Source organism: Lytechinus variegatus, chromosome 2 (genome assembly GCF_018143015.1).
Source record: "Lytechinus variegatus isolate NC3 chromosome 2, Lvar_3.0, whole genome shotgun sequence".
Lineage (NCBI taxonomy): Eukaryota > Metazoa > Echinodermata > Echinoidea > Temnopleuroida > Toxopneustidae > Lytechinus > Lytechinus variegatus.
In genome coordinates this window covers 108,085-133,009 of record NC_054741.1, presented here as the reverse complement: position 1 = coordinate 133,009, position 24,925 = coordinate 108,085, and the positions used below count along the sequence as shown (strand labels likewise).

General features: G+C 34.7%; 1 protein-coding gene across 1 annotated transcript in view; it reads left to right on the top strand.

Annotated features, from left to right (window-relative positions):
• Nucleotides 1–24,925, top strand: part of LOC121406994 (C-Maf-inducing protein-like) — an 89,478-nt gene that overhangs the window by 23,646 nt on the left and 40,907 nt on the right. The window contains exons 3-6 of the mRNA XM_041597867.1: nt 9,149–9,271; nt 9,798–9,887; nt 11,883–12,071; nt 15,591–15,694. Coding sequence (XP_041453801.1) covers nt 9,149–9,271; nt 9,798–9,887; nt 11,883–12,071; nt 15,591–15,694 — 506 coding nt within the window. The remainder of the gene's footprint in view (nt 1–9,148; nt 9,272–9,797; nt 9,888–11,882; nt 12,072–15,590; nt 15,695–24,925) is intronic.

The following is a 24,925-nucleotide window of genomic DNA, read 5'->3' as shown; positions in this document are numbered from 1 at the left end:
AAATTTGTTGATATCAAGTTCGGAAAACTGGATATTCTAAGCATTTGTGTATTAATGAATAGAAAGCACAAATCACGAACCAAATATTTTGATGAATTGTCATGAAAAGGGATTTTGAATAGTTTGTTTTAGAGTTAAATTTCTCACCAATCAAAATGCGAGCGTTCGGCGCTAGCTGATAGGTTTTGACAATTAGACCTGAATAGAAATATTTTGAGAATTTATGGAATATATGAGAACTATATTAGAGAATGGGTACTTGACAAATAATGCTAGCTAGCGCGTAGCGTACATGAGCTGCATCGATAATGATACCATAAAACGGATTACGGCTGCAATTAAAAAAATGTAAATCAAACAAAATAACAACAGCTCGATCGATGTCCGAGCTGAAATAGGTTTTGTATATCATACATATATATATATATATATATATATATATATATATATATGCATATATAACGATGTTACATAAAGTTCCGCGTGTTGGACATAGATGATATTAATGAGGCAAAGTGGTAATGCATATTTAGTTCCAACAGTTTATTTTGTAGTCCAAAATTTCGACGTGAAACATACGTCTTCTCAAGTTAGGGATCCATACAAGAATGCTCACAATGACAAGAACTGAAATTATAACATTCATGATTGTAGTAGTGCATGTAATCACGCACAAAACAGCATCACCATCATAATCATAATAAGAAAAGAAAAGTATATATATATAAATATATACATATATATATATATATATATATATATATATATATATATATATATATATATATATATATATATATATATATGTATGTATATATGCATACCATATCGGCCTATTGAGGAAGATTTGTATCTCGACATCAAACATGCAAGTGCGAGCAAAAAACTTATATAGTCATATTTTGCTCCGCCACTATTTGGGGACCAGGGTACTTCGCCCCCTGGATCGGCCTATGTGATAACGATGAAGCTGAATTTAAAATAAAGAGAAGGGATAAGGAGAAGTGGAATTAGGCCCATAAAAACACCTCCGGATTAAGATCGAGGATCATAAAAAAAAGACGGGAGGAAAAAAAATTGATAACGTATGTGTCATGAAGTCTGGAATAGCTTGCTAATTTGTTATTGCTGAATTTCGGCGATGTATCGGATGTACCTGCACCCCAGCATTATATCCTAGTTGATGCTAAATCCTAGCCAAAGAATTTGGGGGCATACCCCCCCCCCCATTTTCGCTTTCACCACCATGTATGTATGGGTGTCCAGTGTCGGTTTTCATGGGATTGGATAACTGACACAATTAAGTTTGGTCCCTGACTTGGGAGTATTTAATTTTTTTGTTTACATTTGGGCCTATAAATTATGATTACTTTTTTTTTTGGGGGGGGGGTCAGTTCCATAACCAGTCTAAAATTTGTACGGGGGACACGATTGCACAAAAGGATAGAATTATTACTATTGAAAAGCTACGAGCAAGCAATCTTGTTTTACCCTTTGAATTCAATACATAAATGTAACTTTGTGTTATATTTTGACGTGATACTTTATAAACATGTCATGTTTCACCCTTCTCTATTACTATTCTTTTCTCTTCAATGGGGGGGGGGGGGTCAAATGCACCATGATGGGGGTAGACAAAGACCAAGTGCTATAAGGACTATATCAGCAATGCTAGCGCGAGTTTCGATGGTACCAGAATCATGATCATAATAATAATATGTACTCCCTCCTTATCATGATCATACTTGTCATTATAATTCATAAAAAATTATGACGGTCGAGTTAAGGGAAGTTAATGTATTCCCTATCCCCCTGAATCGACACTCACCACCCCCCCCCCCTCCCCGAACTCCGAGCAATTCCTGGAGGGTATAGTGAAGGAGCCAGACTCGTATTATTTTGGAGAGAAATGGGGAGAGGGGAGTGTGCATGCGCGTAAATGGATCTCAATTTATTTCAAAGGGGGAAGAGGTCATCGATATCAATCGATGATAGTGGGTTATTCATGTTTCGTTCTCGGTGTTTTTTGTACAGTATACATGTATAGTGTAATTTTAGGGTATATCTTAATTTTGGGGATGTATATGGAAATTCATAAAAATGGTATTATGAAAAATGATAGAGAAATGTTACTTCAGCTACCTTCAAGCACTATAGGAAAATTGTGAAGCGGATTTTGAACGCAATTTGTGAACGCAAAGTTCGAGCTGATATTTTTGTAATATGAATTTAGAACTTTTCTTGTAATCATGTAGAGTATTTGTATTGCTAACTAAAAAAAGACAATATTCGAATCGTGAGCAGAATAATTTGTACTTATTGACTAGACTTGAAAAATGAATATTTTAGGGCAGTTGATATCCTCTTGAACATGTTGAACAGATTGTTATGTCACTCAAGTCAATGTGAGTGCGAAGCGTGAGCAAATTTTTTGTTTATATTATGAACTATTTCTTTGTTTATTATCTATCCCTTCCCAAGTTTTATTATACTTTCTTCCTTCTTTTATCATTTTCTTTCCTAACTCATCTTTTCATTCCCTCTTTTTCTTTAGCTTCCCTTTTCGCCGCCAAAAGAGGGGGGGGGGGGGGCTAAGTGGCCGCTTCTCCCCCGCCCCGTGGATTTGTAAGCCTTGCCTATACATAATGATCCTGTCTTCATGACAGAATATTTTAAACTTGAAACTTCCACATAGGCGGATCTGGGGGGCCGAGGGACCGTCCCCCTTTTTGGCAGAGCAAAAACAAAAAGAAAAAAGGGGGAAGAAACAAAAGCGGAAAAGAAGGGGGAAAAGAAATAAGTGAAATAAAGAGGAGGAAGACGAATGAACAAAATAAAATGAGGGGAAGACTTGGAAAATAAACAAATCTTTCATGTCACTTTATAAAATCTTCGCTCACTGTTCGTGCTCGCATAGCCTGCTAGGTGATTTACATATCATGCACAATATGGAGTTTGAAGTATCAAATTTTTAAAGTCAATATACAGAACATACTTCAGCTCAGTAATCGAACTTTCATTTCAAAAGTTGCACATTGATTTTGAGCTCATCCGGCCAGAAGGGCAAGATGAGCTTACGCCGTGGCGTGGCGTCCGTCGTATGTCCACAATATCAAAATGCTATACTTCTTCGCCATTTCAAGTCCGATTTCAGTAGTTTGCTTTATATGATAGCACTAGGTGGGGCATTCAAAACTTCTACACAGAATTTTGAAATTCGTTAAATATGCTGATTTATGCATATTTTTTAAAATTCACATCAATATGCTTCTTCTTTATTTGTTGACAGATTTTGATTTTTTTCTTCCATCTGGTAGAGCTGCATGAGGTTCACCAAACTTGTACACAAATTTTTGAAATTTTGTCTGATTGTTGAAACGCATTCATTGCTAACTGCAAGAAGTCCTTGACAAGGTCCCTTTTCGATCAGATCAAAACGTATATTACAAATTTCTACTCACTCTTCGCAGTAATTATTTAGTTGCATACACAATTTGTTCAGGACCACAAACATTGCCTAAAATGATCAAATTTTAGGACAAAACAAATAAAATTTGAAAAACAAAATTAGCTGGCGCTTCGCGCTCGATTCGTCGAACTATTTAGATAAAGCTTATGAGATTATCATATATTCATGCCGATTTTTAAGAATAAAGGTACAGAGGTGCACTGTTAGGACTATACCCCTTCAAATAGTACACAAATCAAGCTTCGAGCTGCCGATCGGGGAAAATATGGCTGAAACAAAATCCGCCTCCCCACCCCCCATCAGCGGAGGCTGGTACCGTGTCTGTATCCGATATATTATTTGTAAAGATGCCTCTACAAAGGAGCTATGTTGTATTGTATTGTATTTATTTTCCGTCAATTAAAAATTACAACAAAATATACAGTTACAAAGAAACGATCATTAAAAAGACGGAGGGATTGCCCCACTCAGCGTTGATAACATATCAACGCTGTTTTACAGAGGGGTCCCTTACATAGATATTTATGTAAATATAACACAGGAAAAGAAAAACTAATCGATTTACGATAAAGACGTTTACAAAATGTGAAAAGGTATGTTCTTGAAAATGTTGTTCTTTACTAAATTGTATTTCTGCTCATACTCATTAGAAAGGTGCAAAGTTGAAACTGAGCATGTACCCATTGCCATTATTTTGACCAGGGTATAGGTGCATGAAAAAAAAATTTCTTAGCAATCATGGTACAAGAACGATTTATCAGTATAGTTTATCTAATGTTCAGTCAATATCAAATTGGAATGAATGTGTCAGGCAAGCTCGCCAACTATAGTAAAAAGGTTCTTATAAAAGTTTACGTTGTGAAGAAAGTTTGAAATGGTCACTCGTTTCGTGTTAGATGTCAAGTAAGATTTGTTTATTTATTGGAACGGGTAAAATGAACATTGAGCATTGTCACAGCACCCCCAGTAATAATACAGATCATCCGCCCATGGCCAGGTCCATGATTATTTCAATGCACTATGAATTATGTTGCAATAATTTAGGCCGATAACGCAACATATTCATTTATAGCTTTTCTCTCATAAATACAGTCCGATCGTGGAGGTAGAAAGACTACCTCCATGGTCCGATTGACAATATCCGGATATTTATCCATCTTATAATGAGGGATGTACCTGTATGTGCATGACTTGTTGTCAAGTTAGAAACGAAAAGTTGCAATAAGTTTTGAGGCCATCATTGTCAGAACAAATTCCCAACGACGCGATCTTAGCTCCCCTCCCTTTTCTTCAGAATTTCTTTCTTTATCTACTAATTTCTCGCTTTCATTTTCCTTCTCGTTCTCAGTTTCTTCTTCTTGTGCTTATAATGACTTGAAAATCAGTGCTTATCATTAAATCATTGTCCCTGCTATTATTTGCATCGCGCACATGGTTCTTCACGCGTCCACCCCAGAAAGTGTTCATTTGAATCAATTAATAGAAAAAAATCTAGCAAGCATAATTTTGAAAATTTCACCAAAACCCGGATGTAAAAATGAATGAAATTAAATTGTTTGAATTATTGTCTTAGAGATTTGAAAATAAGAACCAACTTGACTGCAACCATCAAAATGTAATCCACAACGGTTATATATTCAGGAACATATAACACTTTTCGTCACCTTTTCAAAGAGGAGGAAATTAGATATTTCAGAATACAAAAAGAAGTGTGTGCCGTCACGTGTCATTATTCATATACAGACCAGGATGTGCATATAAATTACTGTTCTGTGAAATTATGATAATAAAAAAAATTACATCCGAAGTTTTGATGAAATGTTCCGAGTGCTTGCATGGATTTTTCTTTTTATTCAAATAAACTTTTTGTTGCGATGGACTTCGTTCAATCGATCGCCATGCTTCTTCATGTGGATAGAGGACGGTTAGTAGCAAATCAAGTGACCGTTTGCCATATATTTCCACATAAAAAACACGTTATAAAAATCATTTATTCATGCATGCATGCAGTCTAAAGTATAAAGAGGTAAAATCTGCGCACATCGATCACTGAATATATGCATAGAGATCTGAGAAGTGGGACAGATATTCATAACAGTAACATTCGATGATCCATAATATGGCGTCATGCAGTGCCCCCCCCCCATTGCCAGTTATAAAGAGAAAGGGAAAATTGAAATATGGAGAGAAGTATGACGATATATATCGACGTTACACCCGACCCACATTTCATTTTTTGGCAGGCCTATATTTTTAGTTAGTGGTTTGAAATGGCCTACATTCAATTATGGAAAATATACTTTCAAACTGAGTGTCATATTTACATAACTTTATCCAATAATTATTACAAACTTATTACTATATCCATAGGATTGCCGGTTTTCCAAAATTTGAAACTGACATGCTGAGTTTTAGTTAGAGCTCGATTATCTCTAGGCATGCAGCTAGGAGATAAAAGAACATGCATGGACTCTACATACACGTACCAGGGATATCCTGCACATACAAACCAGTGGACTGAACTGTTCATGACCTTTTTCTACTGGTGTCCGCAAGCGCAACCTCCTTACGTAACCTGCAGTGATTCTTCAACACAAAAACACACATCCCGGTCTCTCTCACACACACACGTATCATACAAGTGAATGAAATTCCAGGCCAGCCAACGTGCATACTGAAGCTAGTCTATAAATTCAAACACTGGTCACCCAAAGACGGTTTATATATAATTTTAGTGACAAATCGGTGCATTTCCAAAACATAAACAGGATGCATAATCTTGGAAATTCCTCTGTAAGGGTTTCTTTCTGTTGGTTTTATGTCCCTTTTTTCTCTTGATTCATCAGAATCACAGAATAAAACTTTTTTTTTCAATCGACTTGAAACAACATATGAGCAGAGACTAACACGCGGGAAGTCAGAACAGAGAAGAGCCGAAGAGAATTTTTTTTCTTCCAATTCTGTGCTAGTTGTATGCATTGTGAATGTAGTTTTATAAGTTGTTCCCGTGTTATATTGGCAGTCAGAGAGTTTATATTTATGTGCAACAGCTAGCGTATCACATCGTGGTTCCACTTCTTTTTTTTTAAATGGGGACGATCGGGAGCAAGCTGCAAGGAAGATAGGAAAACAGACTGGTGTTCATGTTTTGCATGTGAGTAACGTACACAAATCGATATGCGATCGAGGCTTTTTAGATCTAAATTAAAGTCTGGCCTGCCGTTCATTGTGTGATGCAAGAAAAAATGATCAAATTATCTTATCAACGAGCTTTGTAAATTACTGAGTAACTCAATTGCGGTAGCGGACTACATTATCGTTCTCGCGTAGGCCGTAGCACCATCTGAAGAGATCAGTGCGTAGCATACGTACGCACGCATGCACGCACGGCAGCAGCGATGATCTTTGCGTTAAAAGTCGGGTTTCCCGACAGGGTTTAATTCACACATAAAAGAGCATAATTTATCATGAAAAACACCATTTCATTTCATATCATCTACATCATGACTGTTTTAGGGCATACACATTCATATAACATACAAATCAATTAGAATGGTGACAGGCCGATTTCGAGGAATTTACCAAAACTATCCACCCTCTTTAAATATGCCTGCAAATTAACCCTAAAAGGACTGGGCTATTTGAGAAGTATTGAGGACTGGCGGGGGGGGGGGGGTTATTTCTATGCAAAATATCCAAATTTATTCATGAAAAACATTATTTGCATATTTAACACCCTATTTCACTTCAAATTTACTTCCCTTTTTGCAGATCTCATCTTTGTAATCTAATTTGATGGTTTCCACAAAGAAAAATTGCGAAAGCCATTTTTTTCCTTTTTTACTTCTTTGTTTTTAGAATTTCTTATATATTTCCTTGTTGTTTCATCTTTTGTTTTTCATTGTTTTTTCAATGGAAATTATTACAGACCATTTAACAACTAAATTAAACCTTGAATTAATTAAGTAGACCAAGTAGAACGAAAAACAATCACCCTTTTAAGAATTTCATCTCCCGTAGACTTTGTACACAAAGTATAAAAATGAGCCATTTTTGGCATGACATTGTCTTGTAAAAAGTCACGTGACGTTGCAATGCTATAGGGGAGATTGGGTTTAGTTGGAACGCGGTGTAAGATGAAACGTTGTAATTTTCTTATTACCTGTAAAATAAATTTTTGCAATACTACCCTCAATTTATTGCTATTAATAATACAACAGTATTCACCATTTTCCTAATAATTACAAATATTAGTTAAGTATTTTTAGGGAAAGGGGTATGTATCATAAGCACCATTATAAAACTCAGTTCACAAGACCATGAAAGATTTCAGTGTCTTCACTTATGACGTCAATGGTGGCTTGTTTTGACACACTTGTTTATACCATTGGCTTTTTTTTTGTTTAGTCCTGTCCCATGTGTAGCTACATGTACACATGTGGTTAAAATCTGTGAAGGATTGTCAATATGATATGTGTATTTTACACTGGGTTCAAATTCCATCTCTTTGTCAACTTCAATTTTTTTTGGTTATAGTTTACATTTACATACATGTGTGTATGGTTATGTGCACACATTGAGGCATTCCGTCGTGGGCTGTGCCCGTGTGATTGGTTTTCAGTCGGATACAAAATAGAAAAAAATTTTATTACTCTGTTGTCACAAACTATTTTGGGCATGGAGATTGTGCTCAGTCGGTTAGATGTTTCGGCTAATACTAAGATTGTATGATCTCAACATGTATGGTATTGAGTCCCGCTCATACTGCAAGACGTCTAAACAAGAGACTAATGCTAGCGTTGTGCGTATGCATCCCTATGGAGCGGGCATACATGCATGCAGCTAGCCCAGCGGCACGGTCGCCGGGTGCGCTCGCGCAGAGGCGATGGTTGGAAAGTGCTCTGCGGCCGCTTTTCACCAAAATGACAGCTCTACTCGGATCAATGTGGCCGGAACGGCATAACGACCAATATGTGAAGCTTTGGAACAGATTCCTTCTTCTTTTTGTTAATAAGAAGAAAATGCAATACTTTGGAGGGGCTTTCTATGTTCTTATCAATAAGATAAAAATGCTATCCCTTGGAACAGAAATTTGAGTGTAAAAATCGGGGTCCCCTCCGCGGCGCAAACATGCATTATATACTGAGTGCCCCCCCCCCCCCCCCGTGCCTTACTGCTGTATTTATAGTCAGTGCAAGGGTTAATGCAGTTAGAAAACATTACTTCTGTATAATAAAGAAAGGACTGAGTTGTTGATCCCATGTAAAGGAGAAGCTTACCCACGTTAAAAGCCAATACACCACACTGTATTTGTCAATGGGTTGGGTGTTCACCTGCCGGTCCCTGGCAAACCTCAGCAGTACATAATACACCAAAAGGGTGGTCTGTACTATGAATGGAATAAGATGAAGGAGAAGGGGGAGAAGGAAGAGGAGGTGGAGAAGAATAAGAAGAAGAACTAGAAGAAGAGGAAGAGGAAGAGGAGGAAGAAGATGAAGAGGAGGAAGAAGAAGAGGAAGGGGAAGAAGAAAAAGAAGAAGGAGGAGGGAGGGAAGGAAGGAAGGAAGGAAGGAAGGAGAAGGGGGATAAAGGAGGAGTAGGAGGAAAAAATACATGTACATGTCTTGAGAGGAAAACAATTTTGATAATGCTGATTAATAATTTTGTTTTTGTTTACAGGCCGGCAATGTTTACATTCGTGATCAATGGTTGCATTCCCTCCTGTGGAAGAGAGCTATACACAGATTCAAGAAATTAATATGTAACACCACTAAGCCTGAGGTCTTCATGCAAGAAATATCTGTAAGTATTTGATACCCTCTATCTTCAAAGATGAGTTACTTACATATAAAAAAATACATTTCACAAGCCTTCTTGTGAATTTTATAGTTTTCCTCCCCTGAAATTGGGTTATTTGATATCAACTTTATAGTTTACATGACGATCGATCACGTTACCTTTTTCAAATAGGGCAGCTTTAAACTCCAAATGAGGAGGGGAAGTATGGGCTGATGTGGAGTGATGACGATTCATTGATATTTTTTCTGCATTCACACATTGTAAGGTACCAAATTTCATTGTGCTATATAAAGGCACTATGGGTCATTTCATTGTGGCTTTCCTGCATTCCCCACTGTTTTGTCGATGATTGATATCAGAATTGGAAATGAAAGTCCGCTTGCAGGATTTCTGTGCTACAGATCTATGCTAATATGACTTTTGATATTAGGTACCTAAATAAATGATAGCAGATAGAATTGATCTCTCATTTAATAGATTATTCAGTTGTGATAGATGTTTTTTTCTCTCTTTATATATTCCATTTTAGTCAATGATAGAACTGACCCTAACAACCTGTGTACAAGATCAAGATATTTGTCAAGTACCGCTTGAGATCGTCTCTGACATCTTATCACAGGTGAGAGTATCCTACACTCAGAGTGATTTGTATCAATTGATCAATTGAAGTACATTAAAATATGCACCTTTAATATGGATCTTCTTTGCATTGCATTATGGGAGAAAATTGAAATATGCTGAGATGCGAGCACAATTATCCTGAATACCCCCTTTTATTCCCACTTTTTTTTTTATTCCTCTCGATATTTATTCATGATTATTTTTTACCTAAATTTAATGAACACTGAGGGTCTTCAGGCCTACATATACCTGGAAGTACTGTAACAGAGGATAACAAAACCTACATGGTGGTAATGGGTTTGTTGAACAATGGTGATTAATAAAATCTCTTCTTGGAAATAAGTACTGAAGACAAATTCAGATAAATTAAGATGTTATTAGCTGAACCTTCTAAGAATAGAATGACGGATTTTGACGTGTTTCACTTCTACAGTGTATGTGTAATAAACAAGGGGAGGGAGATATTAGGGAAGAAAGAAGAGTTATCCAAAAAAACTAGAATTGCAATAAAACTCAGAAATGATATGAGAGAAGCAGAGGATGTGCAGACAAAATTGAAAGCAACAGATGCAAACTTTATATAAAAAATCAAGAAATTACATTATAGAGGAACAATTTTGGAAAAACTTGATCAATTATGATATGATTCACATTCCATAATAAGCAAAGGCTGGAAATACCGCTGATATGATACAATGTACTCACTCACCATGGGAACGATCCTCACTTTATAGACATTTTAACAACTTTGAGAAAGGATTTTTTTACCCCAACGGTTAACCCAAACAGCCTGTGTATTGATAGTATGAATGTTTTTCAAAATAAACATAATGACTCAGGCCTACATGTATGTTGAACTGTTTCACGAAATACTGATAAACTTTGAAATTCAATAACTTTATTATTTGTTCAAAGATTTTGATAATATTTTTGTAGAAAAGATTATTTTTTATTTTCCTATTTCCATACAACACCACCTCCAAACCTTTAAAAAAAATGACAAAGGAGTAACTATGACAGTTCTAATGGTTGTGAAGTGGTATTGTGTGAAGACCTGTGATGCTAGCAATGACACATACATGCAGTTATGGCAAGTTTGCACAGTGTTTGTTTTTTTATACTACATGTATTTCTGCCTCCTGTGACATCATAAGAGGGAAATATTTCAAGGAGGCGGGGCTTAGCATACTGCAGACAAATACAAGTAAAATGAAAATTAACAACTGTTGAAATTATATGATGCGCATTTAAACCCAACAGGTAATGATTTGGTGAAGTTATGCCTTTGCATGTCATTGGAACTTTACAAATGAAATCATTGATTGTGAATATCAAGTTTATTTCTCAAAATGTTGCATGCACATGCATGCACTTGTACTGTATTTATTTCTATTGAAATTATAATTAAAGACATGTTCTCTTCCAAAAATATAATAATTCCAAATAGCTCAAACATCTAAATTGTCAACACCTATTTACAATAAGCATTGTAATAAGCTCCCGGAGAAGACGGTGGACTGTCAAAAATTTTAGTTTAATGAAGCATTAGTGGAAATGTCCTATTACTATTTGTCAACATATGAATCTAGGTAAAAATAATCAAGAGTCAAGTGTGTTTATTGAACATTGTAGCAATAAATTTCCAGACAAGAGGAATGCTTCAAAAAGAAAGCAATCATATACCATTCACTATTCTATCACAGAAATGTGTGTGCTTTCATTACACTTCCGTTTGTGCATGCGTGTACCCTCAGATTTGATTGATCTGATTCGGTATAAATACAATGTATTGCTTGAATCCTCCCACATAAACCTTCAGATTTCGTTCATCTTACAAGGTACAGCTCACTTTGATTTTCTCTTCAAAATGGTGAGATATACAAGACTCTTATTTTGAATCATATTTCTTTTTTGTATTTATTTGATTATTTGTGGATTTACCTTCCTTCCTCTAAACTCAGTTTAATGTTTTTGATGTTATTTGATTTGACAGAATGCTGACATGATCAACTCTGTAGCTCATGAGAGTATTATCATGGCTGTAGCCCCTCTCCTGGAAAACAATCAACCATCACCGGAGATTTGTTCATTCTTTAGTAAACATTGTCGCAACTCTCCACGTTCTAAGGTCGTTATTGAGATGTTTACACCAGTCATACACAGGATTCTAAAGCACAATATGGTAAATTTGACATTAATATTATTTTATGTATGTATGTATTTATTTATTTATTTTTTTGGGGGGGGGGTTCAATTTTGTTGCTTTCATGTAAATCACTGGTACTATTTTCACACAGGAAATTCTGGAGGGATGATAATGACAATTGTTTTTATGATATTTTCTTTGAATCTAGATTTCCATATTGCACCTTTGATAGTTTACTGATACCCTACCATAGAACTACATGCATTTGTTAGATTCTCCAGTATAAAGGTAAAGGTTAAAACTATTCAAACTACAAAAAGCCAAATTAGTCCAGGATAGAAGAGGCATAACCTTGTTTTTTTATATATACAATATTTTTTGATGGTTTCTTGTCAATTCGAGGGTGCTGATTACGAATCTGAATGATGCCACTCGTGTAACCTTGAGCATTTTCCGCAAATCGGCAAAATCCAATATGGCCGCCAAAATATGCAAATTACCATGAAAATCATAAAATGGTCCGCACATTGGCTGTGAAATGCGTGAAATTGTGTTGCGGGAGTGAAATACAATCTTAAAAAATAATTTTTGACAAAAAAATGTTTTCCTGATATTCAAAATGGCCGCCATAGGCCATTGTATAGGCCTACACTATCATGTACAATATGAATAGGGAAAACTAATTTTCACAAAAATGAGCACTAAACTGCAAAAAAATCGCGATGTATGAACGAAGTAATATATGCAAATCACCATTACTAACGAGATATAGCATTTGTAATGTCATATATGGGAAAATTGCAGTATTTTGATATCTAAAATAGCCGCCACTGGCCCAAACAGTATTGCGTACAATGGTAATGGGGGCCAAAAATTTCTCAAGAGTGATCACTAAAATGCTTATTATGAAGATTAAACAGTTGGAATACTGACTATAAACATAATTATTAACTGAATATATTACTAATATGCCATGTATGTGGTGAATGTTGTATTCTGATATTCAAAATGGCTGCCAAAGGCCCTAAAAGTATTATACAGAAATGAGAAATGGGAGAAAAGAAATCACAAGAGTGAGCGCTAAAATGCATATATATGTGATAAATTAATTGGATACTGTCTAAAAACTTATTTTCTTACGAAATATATCATTCAGGTTTTAAGTTTGCGTTAAATATTGTATTTCGACTTTCAAAATGGCCGCCATCGACATTAACCGTATAATGTAATATGCAAAGTGGGAAACCAATATTCGCAGGAGTGAGCACCATAAATGCACGCAATAGTGATCTATGAGTAAAATATTGTCTGAAAGCATAATTTCTATTAAGATATATCATTTATTCTGCCAGTAAGGTGATAAATACGGTTATTTTTAAGTTAAAATGGCCGCTACAGTCCCTTACGGTATTATACACAATATGAATAGGAACAAATCATTTGAACTGAATTTGGCTTTGCTTGGTCAAATGGTGATGTATGAGTGGAACGTTGTCTGAAAACATTATTTATAACAAAATATATCATATCTTATGTAATTTGGGTGATAAATACTATATTTCAACATTCAAAATGGCTGCCATATGCCCTTTTTGTGAACATGATTTGTCTCCACCCAAAATGTATATTATACGATAAGTGTCTATGGTGGCTATTTCAATTTAAAAATGCAGCATTTATCACCTTAATTACACAACATTATGATATATCTAGTTAGAAACCATGGTTTTAGACAATTATTCACCTTTACATCACAATTCACAATTATATGCAATATTTAGAGTCAAGCAAAGCCAAATTCTGTCAAAATTATATGTCCCATGTTACAATGTACACAATACTTTCAGGACCTATGGCAGCCATTTTGGATTTCAAAGTACACCATTTATTACCTCCACCATGTCCACGACCCATATGTGATGTATTTAGTTAGAAATAATGTTTAAGACAATATCTTTACCCATACATCTCAGTTATATGCATTTTATGATTCTCACTCTTGTGAAAATTAGTTTCCCTGTTCGCATGTTACATAATTTAGTTAGGGCTTGTAGAGGTTATTTTGAATGTCAAAATACAGTATTTATCACTTATATGAAAGAAGAAATGCGATGATTAAAAAAAATGTTTTCAAACAACGTTTTAGTCATAAAACAGGATTATATGGATGTCATAGTCAAGCAAATCCAAATTCGTACAAAATTATATGTCCCAATTCACATTGTAGATAATACTGTTAGGGCCTATAGGGGCCATTTTGAATTTCATAATACAGTATTTATTTCATGCATGACAAAAGAAATGATATGTCTTGCTATAAAACATGTTGTCAGACAATATTTTACTCATAGATCACAATTACATGCATTTTATGTTTCTTACTCGTGTGAAAATTAGTTTCTCTATTCGCATTGTACATGATGAAGATAGCTAGCTATGGCGGCCATTTTGAATTTCAAAATACAGCATTTACCACATAAATGGCATATTTACAACTATGTTTTTAGTCAGTATTCCACTCATTTATCTTAATAATATGCATTTTAATGCTCAATCTTCTCATTTTTTTGGCCCCGGCCATTGCCATCGTACATAATGCTCTTTGGGCCAGTGGCTGCTATTTTAGATATCGAAATACAGCAATGTTCCCATATTTGACATAATAAGTAATATATCTCATTAGTAATGATAATTTGCATATATTACTTCGTTCATACATCGCGATTTTTGCAGTTTAGTGCTCATTTTTGTAAAAATTAGTTTTCCCTATTCATATTGTACATGATAGTGTATACAATGGCCTATGACGGCCATTTTGAATATCAGGAAGATAAATATTTTGTCAAAAATTATTTTTTAAGATTGTATTTCACTCCTGCAACACAATTTCATGCATTTCACAGCCAATGTGCGGACAATTTTATGAATTTCATGGGTAATTTGCATATTTTGGCGGCCATATTGGATTTTGCCAATTTGCGGAAAATGCTCAAGGTTACACGAGTGGCATCATTCAGATTCGTAATCAGCACCCTCGAATTGACAAGAAACCATCAAAAAATATTGTATATATAAAAAAACAAGGTTTGGTCAATTTCCTATGGGGCCTATCCTGGACTAAATTCTAACATTAGCAAAGCACTCTACTCCTCTATTTAAACTTGAAATTTTAAAAAGTATTTGATTTTGAAAATTGAAAGGTAAGAGTACGTAAAGTAAAATCTGTATCAAGTTTTGGTAATTTTAAGATGATTGCAGATTACATTCACTGTCAGATAAAATGGAGTATCTTATCATGAAATGATTATTGTGTGAAAGAGGTGATCTAAAATTTATATACAAACATTTTTAATGGGCAACAATTAAACCATTAAAATTTAAAAAGTTTGGTCCCCAATGAAAATATTGAAAATGTACTTTGTATTTTTGATATGATAAATTTAGTATCATATGCAGATTTTAGGATATAGTCTGTAAATTTGCAAGGAAATTATTAAAAACTCTCTGGAAATTAAGATATATTTTGTTTATTTAATGTTTCCTTGATTTATGTAGGACTTTGGTAAGAATCCACGACTTCAAGCATTTGTGCGTGATTTCATTCTTGCAATGCATTACAAAGATGACCACGAATTTGCCTTCAAAGAATTTGTCAGCATGTAAGTTCATTTTTTTTTTAATATCACTTTAAAACCTGTGAGTTTGAGTATAAATGATGAATAATTTTGTAATCATAATTTTATTATATTCGGTTATAAGATTTTTCTTTTTCAAAATTTTGATTCTAGTTAGATTAAATAAAAGATGTTCATAAAACACAGTTTATTTGGAAGATAAAATCCTTCAAAACATTTTTTTTGTAAATGCACATCCTGGTTGGTATGCAAATGAGGGACTGGCTGATGACATCATCCACTCGCTTTTATTGTTTTACAATGAATGAAATATAAAATATTTCAATATACAGTGCACATAAAAAAAAACCGGAACAGTTTTGAAGTCTATTAACATTTGTTTCCAATTATGTTATCTATATTTTGTTGTTAATAGATTATCTGAAGTGTAATCTTTCAAATGCCATTAAAAAATATAAGTTTCGTTCATGCTTGAGCAAACACCGAACACATTTGTGAGGGGTTCGAAAAAAGGCTTACACCAAATGGCAGAAAACGTGAAAATAGTGATTCATGTTGTTAATGGGATAGCTTGTAATTTGATCAAATCCTTTTTATTGCTGGCTGGAAAGGTTTTGGTGCCTTTAAAAGACATGAATCCTGCTGAATTTTTCTGCTGTCAAGCACACAATTTGACTTGTTCAAGGAATCAATGTCCCCTTGACAATAGGATTCATGTCTTTCAAATACACCGTAACCTTTCTTGCACATAAAAGGATACTCTAAATTACAAGCTCTCCCATTAATAATGGATATCTCCTTGCTTAAAAAATAGGTTGAAAATTTTGTTCTTATGAAAGAATATTCAATGCTAAAAGATTACATGTTTAAATGAAACAAGGTGGTTTGCGAACTGTAAGCCTCTCCTGATTTCACGATAATTAATATTTGGGCAGGTCCAAGCTATTTGACTTGTGACATACGAGATGTTTAGAGACTTTAAAATGTTTTTAAAGAAATAAATGCACAACAGAGAATCTTTTAAAAATTAGTGATCTATAATTCCATTAACGATGTAATATTTTAATTAATATGCGCTGTGATGTATGGGACCTGACAAAAGGGGGTTTTTTTGAAAAAAAGTTTGTCATTAAAACTGTGAATTGGAATAAGCTGGAAATCTCTCATTATCATACTTTCATGTTGTATCTTATCAAGTTTCATTAGCCATGAATGAAATGATAGAACTCATTGTTGTTATTTTGTAATATTTAGCTCAAAATTTAAATACCCGCACTGTGATGTATGGGACTTTTCTCCATATGTAAAAGCAGTCCTAAAAGTGTGGACCAAATTTGTGCTGTGATACCAGAAAAATTATACAAAACATAAAACCTTATTTACAGTATTGCTCGGAATAAAGTTGACACCCTCCCGAGGGGTCACGCACCTACCGCGAGACAGGCGTGAACCAAAAAATTACCGCCAGCCAATTTCACGTGTGAAATTCCCGCGGTAATTCCCGCAGGCCGCTGGCTGAAGAGAGGCCCAATTATCACGTCAAACACGAGATTTTAGTCAGATCTGATCACCATTTGTCCATGTACTTTTCGCCTCAACACTAGACACTTTTTGGTAAAAACAAGACGCAATCTCAAGCGATCCCGATGCGATCCCGTCAGTTTACTGACGGATGTTCTATTGTCACTTGGTCTATTTATCAGATGGGCTAACAACATTATGGCTAAACCCACTTTGTTCAATTCTCTTTTAATCTACCATCCAGTCATTTGCACTTCAAAATATCAACCCGATAGACAGTAGGTTGAAAAACTGCCTCGAGCGCGCGCATCAGAAAAATTCCCGCTAAAAATCCATGTGCCCAGTTCCTGACCGAGTGACCCAGTTATTGTGACATCTTTGGCTTAAAGGACGAGTAGATTCCCTTTCCACTGTTTATTTATGAAGCTAGCTAAAGGTTTATTTTTCAGTGTATATGTTATCAATGACGTCTTCCGTTTAAAAGGAGTAGATAATAATTTATGTCTTTTATTTTTATCTCCTGTTCTTCAATTCTGTAATTTTAATCAGGTACGTATTTCATTCAAAGAACGAATATTTTCATCATTTTTCTATTCATCATTCAAAGAAGAAGATTCGCTTCCCATCATAGGCGGCGGAAGCCAACAAAAATAGGAGGGGTCCACCTGAAATCTTGTGATGGACACAGTTAAAAAATTTGACAAGTAAAAAAAAGGTTATCAACTAAAATTTTAGAGGGGAACCATCCTCCCACCTCAAATTTAGGGGGATCTGTCCCCCCCCCCCCCGCCGCCTATGCTCATCGTTTTCTGTTCATTGTTTTTTTTTATTTTTAATCAGTAATACGTCGTTTATTTAAAGGACGAGTAGATTTGCTAACCATCATATTCTGTTTATCAATTCTGTGTTTTTTGTTTTTAATTTCATCACTTACGTTTTTATTCAAAGTAGATTCGCTTTCCATCATTTTTCTGTTCATGAATTCTGTATTTGTATTTTTCTGTTACGTCGTTCATTTAAAGGACGATTAGATTACCATTATTTTTCTGTTCATTGATTGACTTTTTTTTCATGTAATCGTTACAAAGTCAATTCAAAGGACGAGTTTAATTCAGATTTGAGTTTTATTATGAAGTTATGAAATAGAGATTTAGAATTAAGTCAAAATAATCATACATTTAAATAAACAAAACAACCTATGAGATACGAGATCTACTCAGAATGGAACAGAGATTACTAGATTTGCTAACTATCATTTTCTGTTCATCAATATTTTTGTGTTTTTCCATTACTGACGACTTTTATTCAAAGAACATTCGATTTCAATCATTTTCTGTTCATTTATTCTGTGTTTTTTTTTCATTCAATCACTTGCGTCTTTTATTCAAAGAACATTCGCTTTCAATCATTTTTCTGTTCAATTCTGTATAGTTTAATTGCATCGTTCACTGCAAGAACGAGTTGATTACCTTCATATCATTTTTTAGTTCCATCAATTCTTTTCATTGTTTCATCAGTTACGTCTTTTATTTAAAGAAAAAAAAAACGCTTTCCCTCATTTTTCTATTCAACGATTCTGTATTTTTATTTTATCTGTTACATCGTTCATTCCAAGAACAAGTAGATTCACTTTCCATCATTCCGACGTTCAGAGGACGAGTATATTTGCTTTCCATTTTCCTGTTCATCAGTTCTGTGTTTTAATTAGTTGTTTATTCGAAGAACTAGTAAATTTGATTTCCATCATTTTCTGTAAAATTCTGTACGTTTATCGGTTACGTCTTTTATTCAAAGATTATTCACTTCCCACCATATTTCATTTTATCGCTATCGATAACACATGATTTTATACCCCAAAAAGATTACTTTTCAATATCATCATTCGTATATTATTTATTCTCATTCAATTCTTATGTCTTTCACTTTGTTTTCTTCCTGTTCTTCTTTCTTTACCTTTATCACCTTCATTCGTTCATTCAACATATCATCCGTTGCTTCTCTTGTATCCTTATCTTCTTTATCCTTCATTCCTTCTCCTCGCCGTCGTCTTCTTCCTCCTACTTCTCCCTCTTTTCTCTTCGATCGGCCATCTTGAACCCCCCTTCCCGGAAAAAGAAAACCCGCAAGTGGCCCTGCTTTAAATGCCTAGCATCAGCAGTTTCTGAAAAATCTTATTCAGTCCCCCCCCCCCTTGCATCTTCCTTAAATATTTTATATGCCTGTTAGTGTTACTCTGTTCCCTTTCTCCCCGTTCATCATTCCAGCAACAGCCTGCCCCTGTAGGCTATATCGTCTTTTTACGCCCGCCCGTATGAAGGACACACTCGGTGTCCGTCTGTCCGTCCATTCGTTAACTTTTCCTTCTCAACATGATAACTCCAGTTCAACTTACCCGAGGCTTATATTATTGGTGTGTATATGATCCGGGAATTCTATTCCTTTTGAGGTCAATTAAGTCACTACCTTCCAGTTTTCTTGCTTTACCAATATACTCCATTTTCCGTGGCACAAAACATTGACAAAATATCATAAAAATGTTTATGGGAAATGTTAAAATCATATAAAAATGGTTTTCTCATTACTATAAAACATTTCACTTACGTTATAGCTGTAACGTAAAAAAAACATTTAAAACATAATTCCCTATAAATGTATTTCAGTAATATTAATAAAATGTTGCAATGGTATCTTTTTATGAATTGACTCGTTTTAATCCATGTGCATATCAATTATCTCTTGCTAATATGTTTATGTATATTCATTTTAATGTTGCCCTGTGTATTGTTCGTCTATATAGAACAGACAACCAGGAATTATTGCAATTGTTTCTCTTTTTATCGACAACAGGTGATTTTTATCCAAAATATATGAACGATTTTCAATATCATCCTCATGACCATCATCGTCACCCTCATCAACACTCCGGGCCCCAAAATGCCAACTATATTGGACAATTTGGGGGTGGGTATTCATGGACTGTCTTAATACATGTTCTTTTCAAACAGTTACACAAAAGATCAGATGCGTAACTTACAGCCTTCTCATTGTTTGCTGTTCTATAATCTTCACACCTCTATTCATTGTCCACAAAAAGCGCGAGACGGTGTAATTAATTGACCCCAGTTAAGTTCACATACAGCTAGGGTTGTTCAATTCAACCACGTTTCAAGAGTAATTAATATACATGTACGAGGACATCATTCCTGATCTTATCTATCTGTCTATATAAATAATGTACACGTTCGATAGGGAAGATTGATACTGAAGAAATAAAACAATGTAAGAGTCTTGTACCGTCATATTATAAACCCCTCAAAAAAGTTCCGCAGCTCAAGTTTGAGTGCTAATAAATTTCTTAGTGTGCCATCATCATATGTAAAAGTGGTATCATTGGAAAGTATGATTATTCCTCTTTACGATCATGTGTCATTTGTAATGCCAGAGTTATCATGAAATACACAGACATGATATTAATATGCAGCAATGTAAAAAATGAAATGTTGCAAAATTCGTTGCCATGTCATGTTTGAGTTCTGCAACTCATACTGCAAATTTTAGTGCTAATAAATTTCTTAATGTGCCATCATCATGTGTAAAAGTGATATCTTTAGAAAGCATGATTATTCTTCTTTACAATCATGTGTCATTTGTCATGCTAGTGTTATCATGAAATACACAGACATGATAATACGCAGCAATGTTAGACATGAAATGTTGCAAAATGCGTCGTTTGCAATAGCGAATTTCCAATTGTTTCGAGGATGGACCGAGTGCATTCACTGTCACCTGCATGGTGGAAATTCTATAGAAATGGAGACTCTTGTTGGAAATCAATGCATTTTGCAACATTTCACTTCTGACTTTTCTCGATGTTCAGGGTGACTGCATATTCCATGATTACATAATCACAGCAAATGGCATGTCATTGTAAAGAAGAATAATTCAGCTTTCCAAAGATACCAGTTTCATCTTTTATACTTCATTAACCAAAAAGATATCACCCCCAAAACGAGTTGCAAAACTTTTTTTGAGGGGTTTATATGTGTGTCTGATGGAAACGATTGAAGTTAAACAGAAGAAAAGGCGAGATCAGAAAGGAAAGAATGATCTGAATAAATAAAATACTTAAATTTAAAGGTACAAGCCTATAGGCTTGAAAGAGATTGAACAAGAACGGTAGACGAATACAAAGACAATAACAATTGATAGTGAAGACAAAAATAAAGAATAGAACATACATGTTTCGAGGTGTCGCACCTCGTCCTCAGCCTGAAAATTATTAACAGTCATTGGTATTTATACAGTTAGGATGTCAAGTATAAATTTCAAGAATGTACATGTAGTTACACACAGTCACTGTCTACCATGTCTGGAGACACTTGCAATCGTCACCCCAATGCTAGTTAGAATGCAATACCCATTGTTTCAAAATTCTCGATACTGCTCAAACAGATTTTCAACTAAAAATAAAAGAAGGACTTTTCATCAAATGGAAACAACCTCAACTAAACCAACAGGTGTGCAATTTCCAAATAATGTTATCCATTTAATTTAACCCACCCCTATCTGATGAATCCATAGAATTTGTATTTTTTTTACTGCATTCCATTTAACAATTGAATTCACACCTTGTAATCCTGTGTAACTACATACTTGACATCCTAACTGTATAAATAGCAATGACTATGTTCCGTTTATTAAAATGTTATGTTCTATTCTTTATTTTTGTCTTCAATTTGGTATTGTGCCGTTCTTTTGGAAGTATCATAATTGATAGTGAATAAAATAGGGGATAGACATAGACAAGATATTCAACAAAAATTAAGAGCGATAGAAGAGGACAGGACCTATTGATATAGAGGAATAAAATAACGGGATTGACTTAATTGGCTTAATACATGTTCTATTCAAACAGTTACACAAAAGATCATTGTGTAACTTACAGCCTTCTTATTGTTAGCTGTTCTATAATCTTCACACCTCTATTCATTGTCCACAAAATGCGCGAGACGGTGTAATTAATTGACCCCAGTTAAGTTCACATACAGCTAGGGTTGTTCAATTTAACCACGTTTCAAGAGGAATTAATATACATGTACGAGGACATCATTCCTGATCTTATTGATGCTGAAGAAACAAAACAATGTAAGAGTCTTGTACCGTCATATTATATATGTGTGACTGATGGAAACGATTGAAGTTAAAGAGAAGAAAAGGCGAGATCAGAGAGGAAAGAATGATCTGAATAAATAAAATACTTAAGGGTATAGGCCTATATGCTTGAAAGAGATAGAACAAGAACGGTAGACGAATACAAGACAATAACAATTGATAGTGAAGACACAAATAAAGAATAGGACATACATGTTTCGAGGTGTCGCACCTCATCCTCAGCCTGAAAATTATTAACAGAGTCATAGGTATTTATACAGTTAGGATGTCAAGTATAAATTTCAAGAATGTACATGTAGTTACACACAGTCACTGTCTACCATGTCTGGAGACACTTGCAATCGTCACCCCAATGCTAGTTAGAATGAAATACCCATTGTTTCAAAATTCTCGATACTGCTCAAACAGATTTTCAACTAAAAAGAAAAGAAGGGCTTTTCATCAAATGGAAACAACCTCAACTAAACCAACAGGTGTGCAATTTCCAAATAATGTTATCCATTTAATTTAACCCACCCCTATCTGATGAATCCATAGACTTTTTTTTTACTGCATTCCATTGAACAATTGAATTCACACCTTATAATCCTGTGTAACTACATTCTTGAAATTTATAATTGACATCCTAACAGTATAAATAGCAATGACTCTGTTAATAATTTTCAGGCTGAGGATGAGGTGCGACACCTCGGAACATGTTCGTTTATTAAAATGTTATGTTCTATTCTTTATTTTTGTCTTCAATTTGGTATCGTGCCGTTCTTTTGGAAGTATCATAATTGATAGTGAATAAAATAGGGGATAGACAAGATATTCAACAAAAATTAAGAGCGATAGAAGAGGACAGGAACTATTGATATTGAGGAATAAAATAAAGGGATCGTCTTAATAGAGATTAAGAGAAATTAAGATATATACACAACAAAAAAAGTAAGTCCCCCCTTAAACAAACATAAATAATTTCCGAACCAATGCGAGTTTTTAGTATATTTTTACATGAGCGTGTAGGTAATTTTATAAGCTACCCTCTGAGTAAAAGTTGTGGACTTATTTTGCGTCATGCTTCAGTGAGCACCGTCAGAAGGCAAAAATGTCACTTTTCAAAAGTCACAAGCCAAATATCATCCCTTTGATTCCATTTTACTGGAACTAATTCCACATTCTTATCATAAAAAATAGTCAGAAGGCTTGTAAAAGGTACTTTCTAAAGTACGATACAACTTTTTTGGCTAAATTTCACGGTTGAATAAACACAAGTCCAAATTTGCAATAATTGGATTTTTACACATTTATATCAGTAAGAATGAAAGAATATGATGACAGTTATTTTTGGGAAGAGTATCTTCAACAGTATTCATCGTTTCACGGTTCAATGAACATTTATTAAAAACAAAAAATACGATTTTCAAATATCATAGGCAAGTATTGTTTCATTTTGGTAACTGAAAATGATCTTTTCTCAACTTTTTCGTAATGTTCACGACCATTTAACATGCTTCAATGATTCAAAGGCGTTTAATTAAACATTCACGCTTGAATGAACATGTGGAATGTGATGCTCTCTTTTTTACGTTATTGGAAAAAATGCAATTCGTAACTATGGATATCTGTTAAAGACATCCTTGCATAGTTCATTTGATTTGATTTTTATGAAAATCCCGATGTTTAATGCATCAGTGAGCACACAATATTCTAAAATTATGCAAATGAGAAGAAAGTTCAAAGCCTTGGCCCCACTCTGTGCCGTGTTAAATGGTTATTTTGGTGTGCGCGCCTTTTGGATAGTGTTGCTCTGAAGCCATGTGCGAGGTTTCATGAAATAACTGTTGGCAGAAGTAGCAAAAACCGTCCATGAAAAAAAACCCTTATTTCATATTTGTGAAAATTTTTACTTCTTCTCTCATAGACTTGTGTACATTATGGGTGCATATATGTTTAAGAATAAGTAACCCCTCATTCAATATGGTGGAACTTTTTTTCAAGGCTGTATTTAGCAATGTCATTTGGCAGTAATGTTTATCAACCTATGGGCAGAATTCTGTGCAAAAATGAAATCGATATGTTTATTCATGGATGAGTGGGCACGCATCGAAGTGGAAAAATCGGTATTTTCAATGTCACAGTCTCATTTTAAAGGCTAATAAAGTGAATGTTGAGGGCAAATTCGGTTTCAAATGTTTTTGTTTTATCATCCATCATTTCTATCACCACACACTTTCCGAACTTAAAACATTTTCATGGTTGAGCGAGCACATTCGAAAACTTAGGAATGGATACTCTTTATACGGCATAAATGCATTCTTTTCGTAACATTTTCTCATGATCAGTTTAATTTATGGGCAAATTAGTGGTGGACCCAGAATTTTGAAATGGGGGAGGGGCCTATAATCGGGGGAGCCACCAACATTTTCATATTTTAACATGATGTAGAAAGTTGTAAGGGATACTACCATAACCCCCTATGATTATACGTCATAATACAGGGGCCGCGGAACGGATTTCAAAGTTGGGGGGGGGGGAGCTGAGCCAAAAGTGGGAGGATGGGGGCTGACCATGCAAAAA